Source organism: Saccostrea echinata, unplaced genomic scaffold, assembly GCF_033153115.1.
Source record: "Saccostrea echinata isolate AGI-Se365-2 ecotype Australia unplaced genomic scaffold, CSIRO_AGI_Sech_v1 ptg000081l, whole genome shotgun sequence".
NCBI classification, from domain to species: Eukaryota; Metazoa; Mollusca; class Bivalvia; order Ostreida; family Ostreidae; genus Saccostrea; species Saccostrea echinata.
The window spans coordinates 1,478,308-1,492,328 of NW_026889830.1; the positions used below are offsets into that span (position 1 = coordinate 1,478,308).

The 14,021-nt window shown below is 33.1% G+C and overlaps 1 protein-coding gene across 1 annotated transcript; it reads right to left on the reverse strand.

The window, feature by feature from the left end:
* Window positions 1-8,534: 8,534 nt before the first annotated feature.
* Window positions 8,535-10,946, reverse strand: LOC133176818 (serine protease inhibitor dipetalogastin-like). The gene is made up of 5 exons (XM_061311887.1): window positions 10,904-10,946; window positions 10,513-10,594; window positions 10,051-10,132; window positions 8,876-9,007; window positions 8,535-8,574 (listed from the first exon to the last, which is right to left on the reverse strand). Exons 2-5 carry the CDS (start codon window positions 10,571-10,573, stop codon window positions 8,535-8,537), a joined length of 315 nt encoding a protein of 104 aa, XP_061167871.1. The 5' UTR covers window positions 10,574-10,594; window positions 10,904-10,946.
* Between the last annotated feature and the right edge of the window lie 3,075 nt (window positions 10,947-14,021).

A 14,021-nucleotide genomic window follows, 5' to 3' on the forward strand; every position in this document is an offset into this window, starting at 1 on the left:
CATACCAGTTCATCATGTTAGTACCCTAACACCATACCTATAACCACTATAATAGTTTCCTTGTCTATTATCATTTCCGTATCACCGTACATAAAGCAGGTTTAAATATCAAGTAAGCCGTCGACTGTAAAAGTCAGCGTTTCTCGCAAAAGTCCACTTGAAAAACCTCAGAAATTCTGCAACCCCTCTTATCCGTATATTTAGTCTTTTACAACAGACGACCTGTTTAGAGAAGTTTAATTATTTATTGTTCTTTACTTGAGATGTTTTCTTGCTATGCTTACTTCCATGCTTATTACTTGCTTATACTCGTTAATATGTGTCGTCTCTGGTTATTTCTCTAATGCTGAAGATAATATATGTAACATAACTGATCCTTTTATGAAACAATGCAATACCTATCGATGAATTACTACCTGCAAATATTCTGATTGGCTCGGAGATGAGTCATGGGTAGCACAAAAGCCATTTGAGATTTCTAGAATTATAACTTTTCATTTTTTTTCTTGAATTAGATCCACCTCCTACCCACTGCAATTCATCTGGTGTGATTTTGGCACCAGGAGAAGCACACACAGATATGACAAGATGTTTGAGATGTCACTGTGGAGCAGATCTTGTACTTTATTGTTGCTCGTATGATATTGATTACATTACTGCTCCATTTTACCTTTTCATTTAAACTTCATCTTCTTCACGATTACATTCTGCATACACTTGACAAAATTGCCAACACATGACCTAAGAAAAGTAATTCTTCACTCTTTAAAACTTCTTTATGGTGTATTAAATATATATCTATGTTATATCGAAACAAATGAGGCATTCTTATGGTTAAGCTGATAAAAAAAATGCGATCTTAACCAAAGGGTAACTGACTTCATATCTGGGCAAAGATGGTGCGCAGTGCACGTCAGGAAATTGGTTTTGGGGAAAGAAAATCATTTGAGCGTCTTGTCATGACACCAAGACTTTTGTCAACACCACTATATTGAGAAAGATGGCAAATAAGACATACTTGTGTTGATTAGGCAAGTGTTTAATTAAGAATCGAATATAACAAGTGGTGCGTTAGCAATTTTGGCAAGTGTATTTTGATATTGAACTTATTTTTTCATTGGCATCACACATAGGAAACTGACACATCATTGTTGTTTTTAATATTATATTGGATACAGAATGCTCATGCAATACGCAGTACCAGAGGGTTGTGTTGTTAAAGAAAAGAACTGTACACAGAAGATTGTTCACAAAGCGGACGGATCTCCATGCCAATATCTTGCATCTTTTTCCAGAAAATGACGTAACAACAAATGGAACAAAGTTGAAATTATCATTAAAGAAAATAACATTTCAAATTTTTAAATACATGTTTGTATTTATCTGAAAGTGTCCAATAAAAATAACAACTCTAATAACCTTTTATGTCTTTTCATTAAGTGAGGTAATTGTATAACTGAAAGCTGCATCAGCTTGCTATGAAAAACATACGTAGTATATGTCAGTGTATAACACTGATATATACTGATGAACGCAGTTAATATGCGAATTTGATCGTACATGTATTTGATAATTTGGGTTGTATTTTCAAGCTATGTCAGAGCAAATCGGGTCCATTTACGGGTAATCTGTTTGCAAACTGTTTTAAAAAATGGAGTTCGCAAGGCATGCAAATAAACAGTCGTGTAGTATAAAATCACAACTATATCAGCCAGACTGGAAATACATGCCTGTATTATGTAAAGTGCTAAAACCAAAGATTTTGAGACCACCCAGGATCTTCAGGTAATAGCAGATGTAAGATAATAATTAAATAATTTATATCACAAATCAAAAAGGACGTGACCCTTTCTCAATGTTTGCATCGCTAAAGTCGAGTAGGAAGAATATATAATATCAAGACGAACAGAGAAAAGGATGGCCGATTGACTGAGTGTTGTTTCAGATCACGTGCAAGAATTTTTTTACTCTTATAGAGACGTTACTAGTTACCGTTGAAAGGATTTAATTTTACCTTTACTCCTAGATTATAGGCAACCATGTAGTGACAGTGCTTTACATCAAATGAGCTTAAATTACATCCTGGATATATCAAATGTAACTTCGTTTTTCCCCTAATATATCTGGGCATACGAAATACAATGTTTATTGCAGCCTGGAGGACCGGGGCTGCTCTATACATATAAGTTTAAGTGTTGGTATATGGGGATTGAGGTGGGAGAAGTTATTCAGAATTAAAGTTTTCTAAACATTAAAAAGATTGTTAATCAGAATGTTCTTTCCCTTTATAAATTACGAGATACACAATAATTTTACTTCCATAAAGTGAAACTGTAAAAATATATATTTGTTTACATTACGGGATCTATAGCGGTATGGTCAAAAACTAAAATAAAAAAAAACCATAACGCTTCAGTTCTGCAGCTAGATATAATCGAAAGGAGCAAGAAAATATGCACTTATTTCTATGTCACTTTTGGCTATGGACACTATTTTCCTAAAGAAAATAACACCTTTAATAGGTAATTTTGAAGCTTTTTTTCTGTTTAAACTGAGAAATATCCAAAATTGTTAAGTGCACATTTCAAGAGTTGTCCACCTTTTGTCATATTTTTCATGATTTATTACATTCATATATGTAACTCATTTTAAGCAAAGGACAAATGCACTTAAGCTATGCTTAATGGGCCCTTTTTCAGTGTCATTTTACTTTAAAATATATAACCAAATTGTTCTTTTTTGGTAATAGTTAAACACAAGCGGATATTTCTAATTAAAATCACGTTAAAATATCACGTAAATCAGCATGGATTTGAAACAAATGAAGATTTTTAAATGCCTGTAGATACCCTAAATCCGGAAAAGTCGTACCGAACCTTTTTTGAGTTTCGTTTATTTAATTCAAGGGGAGGAGACATTTAAATCGGACACTTGAACAATCTGATGGTGGATCATTGACTGGCGCGTTTCCCGAATGATACTTCTTGCGCTATTTCACCTGAGAAAAAAAATCGAATGAAGTTGTATAGATGCCTGTAGCCATAGTGATCAAACTAAGAAATTTGCACGCTTGTATTTGAAATAATACAATAAGTATTAACATTAGTTCCTTTAAATTTTATAATGAAAAAAGGTGTATTTAGGTTGCTTTTAATACCGGTACCAATGTCTTGTATGAATGTTAAAAATATTTGACGCTTTTATGTATGATGACATTTTAACGACACTAAACTTTCCTAACCATCCCGTGTTCATAAGACCAAATACATACAAACTTCTCTATGCGGTACGACTTCGATATAATGATACAAAACGTGGCTATCTTTTACAGTGAGCACCTTTGAGGAATGTTTATCTGGGTAGAACTCACGTGACAACCGGTATTTTAAATAATTTATTCCACGGGTGGGTTCAGTAAAGGTCATACATGTAAATAGCTCTCGCTTGCTATAGGAAAAACATTGAACTTTTCATGCATTGTTAATATTCTAAGTACAAGCTAATCGTGTACAAGTTTCCTACTTTCACACAAGTTTTATAAATGTATAATGCGTTTGGGTCATAATGCGTTTGTTATTCGCACAAGTTTGTACAACGTTAGACTGACAATAAACAAAAACTTTGAAATGAATGACCATTCTCGATTTAAATACTGTAGAAAAGCACGAATGTCGGCTGACCCCTACCACATTGTATGGCTTTGCTCTTTGTATATTCATGAAGTTCACCGATAAAATTTGTTGAATCTTATGGTTTACATATCAATAAATGATCTGAGATGAAAAATATGCTTAATTTGATTCTTCATTTTATCACATTTTACCGGGGTCCATAAGTGCACTGGTTCAAAATATTTTTTAAGGGCAAGAAAAGGCCAAAACCGTATCTAGTTTCCTTCAATCTCTGACTCGATAGAAGTAATGCTATGTGATGGTTTCATATTTTGCAATTTGACTGAACCAAGAAGAAAATCACAAATATTGATAACACGATATCCGTTATCGTTAACACGTCATTAGTTCTAGGAATTTATTTTTTTTTTAATCATTTATTTGTAGTTTTCACTAGATTTATTTTATTTTATTCAAAGAAAGTTTAACATTGATTTACATCAATGAATATGCTTAAATAATTAATGAACAAAAATATTCAAGGTACAATTTATCAAGTATAGTCAGGTTACCATGGACAACGTCCTCGCCAATAGAAAAAGATTCCACTGAATGAGAAAGAATAAATCACTGATCAACTCAAAATAATTTCAGAAATGTTGACTATTTTATCTATAAAACCCGCACAAATTATGTCTTTTGATTAATCAAGCGGTTTTCTGGATGTTATGAATATGTTCTGTTCATTCTATGTGTTCTTGGGTTTGAAAACAGTTTGTTACCTTCGTGTTGTGATTTGTATAACTTATTAAATCGATTTATGGTTAGGTTAAAAATCGTGCAAAAAGGTTATCGATATGTAGGAGTAATATGCTAAGGAAATCCCGGATTATCCTACCTGCACCGTGCGACATAACTGTTGCTGTATGTTCTACCATTGAATCCGCACACTGGGTCATACATGTAGATAAAGCCACAGGCACAATTCCCTGTGGTTCTACAAGGGCACTCACCCCGACACTGCACGGCAACACCTCTACAGAAATTTTGAAATTCCAAAAGGGTCGTACATGTAGACAACTGTCTTTTTGTCAATTGAATGAATTTAGGTGCATGTGTGTATATATTCTATATTCCAAAAGATTTATTTTATATATACTAGTCAAAATAAGTGGTTTTGATTATTTCATCTCATGCTTTATGTTAAAACCACCGAATTAAGAGATCGTGAAAGCTGTACATGGTTAAGAATAAAAATGTTCAAATTGTATATAAAGTTTCCAATGATTTTATTTTTCTTTATGAAAGAATTCTAAGATAAATAAAATTAAAAATGTGATTAAGCATAAATGACTTGAATCATTTCATATTCTTAATCATTAGATGGTGTGAGGAAATATCAAGTCCAAAAGCATGAAATATCTTTAAGTTTTGAAGACCTTTTCCTCAAATATATCTGCTTTTGTGTGTCTTTGTAATTTACCATAAATATTTATAATTTTTGTTATCTGGCTATTTCTAACATTATGTCTAAACTATTTTTAAAATATTTTCAAAAAATAAGGTCTAAACAACTGTGATATAAGCAATCCAAGTTATTTTCAAAAGAATAATATAGGAAACATCATTATCCGATACCTACCAAAAATCCCTGGTAAGTTACTTCAATTTTTTGCGAGGTTTGTTAAAGTAGAAATACTTCAATGACAAATTATTGGAGAAAATTATATATTATTTTATATATTATACTATAAAACGCTTAAAATAACTCGCAACGTGGGTAAAAGTGCAAAGTGCATTTTGGCATGATTTCTCGTCTGCCTTGCGATGTCTAGGTTTGGAAAGGTAAACCCAAGTGACTTTAAAGAAAGTTATTTTGTGTCCGCAAAAACGAAATATGCAACCAATTTTTCCATCAGAATATTTACTGACTTCTGTATACTGGGGGTTTGGGGGGGGGACTGATATAATGAATTACAAACTTACAGTAATGTAAGAACAAAAACGGGGGAACTTTACAAAATGAACTCTTTGTTAAATATACCTCAGGGGATTTGCAGGTACATGAAAGAAAACTGTTACACCATCGATATTATCAGTAACCCGGGTTTTGGCCCTGCGAACAGTTGTTTATCGTCACTTTTGAGAAAAACCAGAGCAGAGGACGAGGGAAGTGTTAGCCAACATCCTGCTAAATTGGTAAAAGATCTGAGGAGACTTTATTGGCATAAGCTAGTTTTCGACCTTTCTCTCAGTTGATTCAAGAGCATGCTCTACGTATGTACAATTTCTAAAACGAGGTACATTATTGACAAACAAGTTGATCAAACAAGAATATCAGCAGTCTCGTTTAAATTCGTAAGTTCTATTGTCGATACAATGACCTTGTCAGCAAAAACAATTTATCATTGAGTCAAATGCTGACTGACGTTTTTCATACTAATTGTTATAGCATTATTCACACACTGAATTGTCGACGGATTTTCCCGTTATTTCCCTATCATGACAAGTAGCACACGGCGGGTGTGACCGGTCGGCAGGGGATGCTCACTCCTCTATGGCACCTGATTCTACCTCTGATGTTTTGGAGGTCCGTGTTTGCTCTGCTCCTATTTTGTATTGTTTATGGACTTCTGAGCTTGAATACTGTTCGTTATCTCCATATATTTCATTCGACACCCCAAAGACTCCTGAATGAGGTTAAATTTTGATATAGTTATGTATTTCCTTAGACGAAGAATAGAAAACCTTCAAATTTTGAAGGTGCAGGGTTTTGAAATCCTATGGGAAAATTGAGAACGCTTTGTGAGAAAACTGACTTCTAAAATTTCTAAGAATCACCAAGGAATAACAAATGAAAGGGAGAGTTCAGGAGCACGAATGTATGAAATAAAAAATTCCCCTCTCTGTCCCGTCAAGTTATTAGAGAAATACGTGTCAAAAAGACACTTGGGAAGTGATCCATCTTTCTTCATCTAAAAAACAGTTTCTGTGATGAGGACATGGTTTGGTACAGAATGAACCATTGGGTTTGAACCAGTTGAAAAAAAATCATGAAAAATTTGTCTAAGAATGCCGGATTAACAAATGAATACACAAATCACTGCATTCGGTCAACCACAATTACACTGTTGAACCACTGTGGATTTGAATAAGTGGCCACCGGAATGAAGCATCACTTGCTAGCTATTGCTATGATACCTCTGATTACTCATTTTAGTATGTACTAATGATGTATTTATTAGTTTTACAGACAATGTTATATATAGATTTTGCAACCATGCATTTATGCATATACCTATTTTTTTTCAGATCAGCAGAAAAAGCTACGTCAGATGCTATCAGTGTTTGTGTTGGACATAAAGCAGGCCCTAGTAAAAAAAATCCCGTCAGACATGCAAGTTTGTTTTTATTCAGAGGGAGGGGTAGCAATGATTATTGCAACCATTTACATTTTGCATGTAAACACATATGTTTTTGTAAAGGTAATATTATATTACATGGATTAAATAATCAAGTGCTGTTTCTGTTTTTTTAGGGAAAGCTATTAAAGCTGCAATTGAAAACACGTGTACAGTGAGAGGTTTGTAAACCTTATTTCACAAGATCTTTTGTTTAGCTCTAATTTAAAGATACATATAAATATCTATGCAAGCAATGAATGAAAGTGATAATTAATAATTATGTACTATTTATTTTCTGTTTTACCAGATACTGAAATGACTGATAATGATGATGCAGGACCCCTGAAGTGTGCCATAGATATGGAAAAGAGTCCTCAGCAGGCTGTCAAACCTATTTTTCAGTTTTCCGGATGCAATGTAACAATTCAGAATTACTATCATTAACATTTAAACAATATGTGATGCTTCAGTTGTATACAGTTTTGTTTAAACTGCGTTACTGTGTCACTATGTTTGTTTGTTGTTTAACGTCCCTCTCGAGAATTTTTCACTCATATGGAGACGCCACCACTTGCCGGTGGAGAGCTGCAAATCTTGTCCTATGCTCGGCACTTACGGTCATTGAGCAGTGAGGGGTCTTTTTCGTGCCAACACCTACTGCGACACGGGACCTCGGTTTATACGGTCTCATCCGAAGGACCGGTCTCCACGTCCCACAGTGGGATTCGAACCCGCGACGTAAGGATCAACTCCTTACCTCGCGACTCTAGAGCAGACGCTCTAACCACTGCGCCACGCAGGCGACGTGTCACTATGTAAAGTTAAATTTATGAAAATAAAATGTTTAAAATGCATTGTATGTCACATTATTCAAAGACAGTCAGCATAATAATAACAATAAAGTTATTATTTGGATGTACTATGCCGAAATAGTAGTCCGGGATTGACACATAGTGTCAAATCCTGACTACCATTTTGACATTGTACATCCAAATAATAACACTATTATATAGAAAGAAAATAACACTTTGAATGAGTAATTGTGAGGCTTTTTTTCTGTTTAAACTAAGAAATGTCCAAATTATTCACTGCACATTTCAAGAGCTGTTCACCTTTTTGTCATTTATTTCCTGATTTATTACATTCATATAATTAAATCGTTTTAAGCAAATTTCAAAATAATTTAAAACTAACAAATTTTTAGGACCAAAAAAAAAAAAGCCAAAGCCGTATCTACTTCCCTTCAATCTCCGCCTCGATAGAAGTAATGCAATGTGATGGCATTCAGAATTTGCAATTTGACTGACATCCCCTCCCCCTAAAAAAAGGGAAAAAAAACCACTTATATTGATAACACGATATCAGTTATCGGATTATTTTAATCAGTCAGGCAAATGCAGTTTTTACTAGGTTCATTTTATTTCTTACCAAGAAAGTGAAAGTTTAACGTTGATATACATCACTGAATATACTTGAATAATTAATGAACAAAAATTGTTATTTAGCAAGTATAGTCAGGTTACCATGGACAACGTCCTCGCCAATAGAAAAATACTCCACTGAAAAAGAAAGAATTATTCACTGATCAACTCAAATAACTGCAAACATGTTGACTATTTTATCTATAAAACCAGCACAGATTGTGTACAAAAATGCACGTCTTTTGTTTAGTCAAGCGGTTTTCCGGATGCTGTGAATTTTATTTATTCTATATGTGTTTTGGGGTTGGAAAACTTTTTGTTACATACATGTTGTGATTTGTGAAACCTATTAAATCGATTTATGGCTAAGTTTAGAAAATCGAACAAAAGGATTATCGTTATGTAGGAGTAATATTGTAAAGTCTTGGATAAATCTTACCTGCACCGCGCGACACAACTGTTGCTGTACGTTCTACCATTGAATCCGCACACTGGGTCATAGATAAAGCCACAGGCACAGTTTCCTGTGGTTCTACAAGGGCACTCACCCCGACACTGCACGGCAACACCTCTAGAGAAATTTTGAAATTTCAAAAAGTTCGTAGACAACTGTCTTTTTGTCAATTGAATGGTGTTAGGTACATTGTGTATATATTCTATATACAAAAATATGTATTATATATCAAGTATATATCCTAGTCAAAATAATTGGTTTGATTATTTAAACTTACGTTTTATGTTAAAACCACCAATTTAAAAGATCGCTAAAGTTGTACATGGCCAAAGATAAAAATGTTCAAATTGTGTAAAATGTCTGAAATGATTTTATTTTTTATAAAGGAATTCTAGGATAAATAAAATTTAAACATGTTGTAACAAAAACGACTTGCATCATTTCATGTTATTAATTATAAGATGGAGTGAGGAAATACCAAGTCCAAAATGCACGAAAGGTCTTTAATTCGCCCGAAAAATCGATGTCAGTCATCCAAATACATCAGCGTGTATATTAAGAGAATATATTTCTGGATCATAAAAGACGACCAAAATAATAAAATCAACAGAATCAACAGGGGGTTCTTGTAATATTTCAAGTTCACTGTTTTTACAAGTGACATATACGGTTTTCAAATGCGGTGTGTACAATTTTGGAGACACTGCAAGAAGTGGAAAACAACAGTTATACATGTATGATGTAAATACAAAATCCCGTATTCATGACTACATGTATTATGAATTCTCGGAAGAACGCTCATACTAAGACATTGCAAACTCAGAATCAGAAATTGAAAAAGAAGTTTGTCACCCTGTTTTTTATTCATTGTTATATATCCTAAATGGGGAACATTATATCAATAACTTATTTAAAAAAAAATAACGAACAATTTTAATAGTTTTTCTTCAAAGCCAAAAGTCATACGAACTATCAATAGTAAATGCAATAAAAGACGCTCAGAGTGAATCACTCGGGCAGGATAAATTGCTTCTTTTCATAAAAAATACGTAATTTTTGATATGCCTTCTTCTTAATTCATGATTTCACTGTATTAATGCCCGTTCTAAATATTTGTATTAATAATAAAGCACAAAGATTGATAGACCAGCGTTACTTACGCACATCCTGCACAGGCTGAGTTAGAATATGTCCTGCCGTTAATCCCACAGACGGGGTCGTAGACTTGTATGCAAGCACAATCTAAAAAAAACATATCAGAAAAAAACGTCATCTCTTCCCAAGAATCTCATTCATTATCATTTTTTTAATAAGAGAAGAAAACTAACTTTGTAAAGAACGACAATACTTTTTATTGTGGAAAATTTTCGTCTTCTAAAAGATAACGAAGACGTATTAAATTGAATTAATTGATATTACTTATATGTGCACAAAACATAAAACAGCTTAAACAGTTATTATACTTGAAGCTAAAATCATTTCCTTATATCCGTTATTTTTTTATATATGAAATTATAAAACAGTTCGTTACTTTTGTAGTACTTTGCATAGTGATAACTTCAATATAGGGAGAAAAAGCTATGTTCGATTTTCTAGCGTTTTATTGAGTTTTCATTCCTTACTGTTCGTTTGAGAATGCACCATCGTCGAAGCCACCAAAAGTAAAAATAAATAAAGTGCCATGTTCTGTATGTTCAAAAAATTCTACAAAAGTAATACCAAACAAAGACATGTACATGTATGTAGCCAAATTATACTGCTACTTGTAGCTTGGATATTGAATGTCTTTTATGTTTAATATTCTTTTACATTCTTCTATATTTTTTTAATCGTATGAACATTGCATGGTTTATACTTTATAAAATTTAAAACAAAACCTGTTGCTTTATAATTATCACGATGAAGGGATCCTTTTTAACAATAAATCTGTATTTTGATATTTATACATTACAATGGAAAAACTTGATGAGGTAAGCTATATTTAGGCCAATTAAATCATCCATTCTTTCTTACCTTATTTTTGGGAACGATTTCAGTCTTTGAATACTCCCAAAACACAAGGACAAATAAATTTATACTCCTGAACGGTATTGTTTGAACAGAGTGAAATAAGCCAGACATCCCTATGCATTATGTTAAAATTGCTCTTTGCAAGCTTATTTTGTGTTATTACAAGGAAATTGTTTCTTATAATTATCATCTAACTAGATATCAGTATGTATTCTTTCAAAACTCTACAGACAAACAGGTGTTTTGCAGGTTTTAGTAAATGCACTGATCTAGTTGACCTAATTACCTTTATCTTGTTACAAGCTATGGGTCTGCTATCGTTGAAAAGTTCTTTTTAGACTAAAGCCTTTTTTATAATATACATGTCATAAGAGGATATATCATGGTCTATCTATATTGTATTAAAAATGCTTTTAATTATCGTATGCTGCCCCTTAATCCTTAGAAAATATATACAGACTCGCAAAAATTTAAATTCTAACAGATATTTTTGATTAATTAGTTCGACAACATTTTTACATTAATATACTTTTTGACATATATTGAAATTGTGAGACTTGAGGTTTTGTAAAACTATCACATCTTCACCATTTCTATACAACCCCCCACCCTCACCCTGTTTTATTTGGTATCCAAATTGATTGGTCCGTTAAGGCGTATATGAGAACCTACCGTGGCATTTAATGTCATTTTGCCTTTATAAATTAACTTAACACGACTAAACCATTCCCTGGTCGAATAAATTTTTAATACAAGCGTAGACTTTCTCAAGGAATTAAAAAAATACAGAAACAGCAAAAACAAAAATATGAAACTAACAAACAAACAAAAAAAAAAAAACAAAAACAAAAAAAAAAAAAAAAAAGAAAAAGAAAAAGAAAACAAAGGTATGATCAATATTTTCTGCTCTTTTCTTCTTTAAAAAAACATTGATGAATCTAAGAGGGCTGTGAAATAGAATTCTTGTTATTACAAATAAATTGCAGATGTTGACAAAATGAACCACGCAAAATGCATGTTCCTTAACAAAAACTGTATCTGACAATCTCCAGATAGATTTATTGTAGTCAATCATGCGGCCAGCAGTGTATAAGCTAACGTAAAGGCAAGAAGTTAATATGGGCAGAAAACTGATGATTCTGTCAGCAAGTTTTGTGGTAGCTTTGCTTTTTTCATATGCTTTTATCGGAACTTTGGTAAGTTGATTTTTTTTTATTTATTACGTCATGGTTACGAAAAAGTTTCACTGGCACCAGGCAAACACACAAAAGCCTCGTAAATCACTCAGACGCTTTTTTTTTTACACTGACATGGCTTTATCTTTCGTAAAATGTCTATTTTTTATTCTTCATTCTTTTAGTAAGAGTACGAAGTGTATGCTTTACAAACAAATTCGGTCATAAATGCAAAACGTTTTAAAGGTTATAATGATTATTTTTATGATTTTGATGATTTTATTATCCACAAACCTTAACGACTAGCCTCAAATCCTACAATTTTATTTATTATTTGCTGTACATAACTTTAATATATATAACACATTCATTAATTTACTACTTGCAATTTTGACTGACATTATTTTAATTTATTGTACATGATACAATGGTAGCTTTTCCAGTCAATACTACAGTGAAACTTACATATTTTATTGTTTTATAATTTACACATATGTACATTGTAACATTGTAAAGATCAAAGTGAAAATTATTTCACAGACAACATATGATGCACTGCTGTATAATATCTTGATAACACATTATCAACACAACATTATGTTTTGTATATAGCCGAACACAAGGTTACTGATGTATTTATGACGTTACTTTTTCCGGTATTTATTTTTCAGGCCCGTAGAACATGAGGGGGGTGTGGGGTGGTTCTTTTTCTGAGTATAGTATTTTGCTATTATAATAGTTAATTTCCCTTTAGATGTTGCTCCTCCCTCTTCATCCGCACTTCTTGTTGATGTAAGGTCGAGCTATAGAAAAATCCAGGATTTGAATAGGTAATTATGGGGGTTTTATTGCTTGTCATTTTTTTTTGGGAAGTCCACCCCTTCTGAAACTGTTGCTGGGCCTGTGCTTATTTCATCCGCAATTCAATAAGTCTGTCACACATACGTTTTTATAACCCCGCTCGGAAGGAGAGGGGTTATAGTGTTTTACCCTTGTGTTTCTATCTGTGTGTCTGTCTGTTCGTAACAAATTTTTGTTGCAGTTTTCTCAGCAACCAATCATCGCAGATGCTTGAAATTTTAGCACACTCTTTGTTTAAGCTGGCTATATGGTGGGATTCATTTTTGTTCGAATCCGACGTGATTAGATTCATTTTTGTGCAAATCCATTCTCAACTTTCTTTTTATCTGTGCGTTTGTCCGTACCATACATAGCAAATTTTTGTCACAATTTTCTCGGTGGTTGAAAGCTACCACAAAAATTGCTGACAACTACTCAGCGCAGATGCTTGATTGAAATTTTAACGCACTCTTTGTTTAGGCATGCCATATGGTGGGATTCATTTTTGTGTGAATCGATGTCAGCTTCCTGTTTACCCGTGCGTCTGTCCATACCAAATTTTTTTCGCAGTTTTCTCAGCAACTTCTCCTTGCAGTTGCTTGAAATTGTAGCATTATATTCTTCGTTTTTTTATTTATACATATGTAATTTCATTCACATGAAGTCAATGGGATTTGGCAGCAGGCATAGCCTATTTTAGCCCTCTCCCTGTAGCAAGGTCAAGGTAAATAACATTGATTAAACATTTTAAAAAATGCAAGCAAAAAGAAGGGAAAAAATACAATGAAGTACCGGTTTGGAAAAATTGAGAAAAGTTATATACATTTACATTATTGTGTTCTTTAAATTTGCATGTCATATAGTGGGATTCATTTTTGTACGAATCCGATTTCAGCTTTCTGTCGATTCGATCATCTGTCCGAACCAAATTTACGTCGCATCTGAACTTGTGAAATTCACAAGAGAGCATATATTCACATCAGAGCGGGGGTTATTACTAGTAAGCATTTGCTCAAAGACCTCTTGTTTAATGATTGCATATCATGATAGTTATCTTCCTATACAGGCCACTTACAGTGTTGGGAATCTGGTAAAGTTAAAGGAAG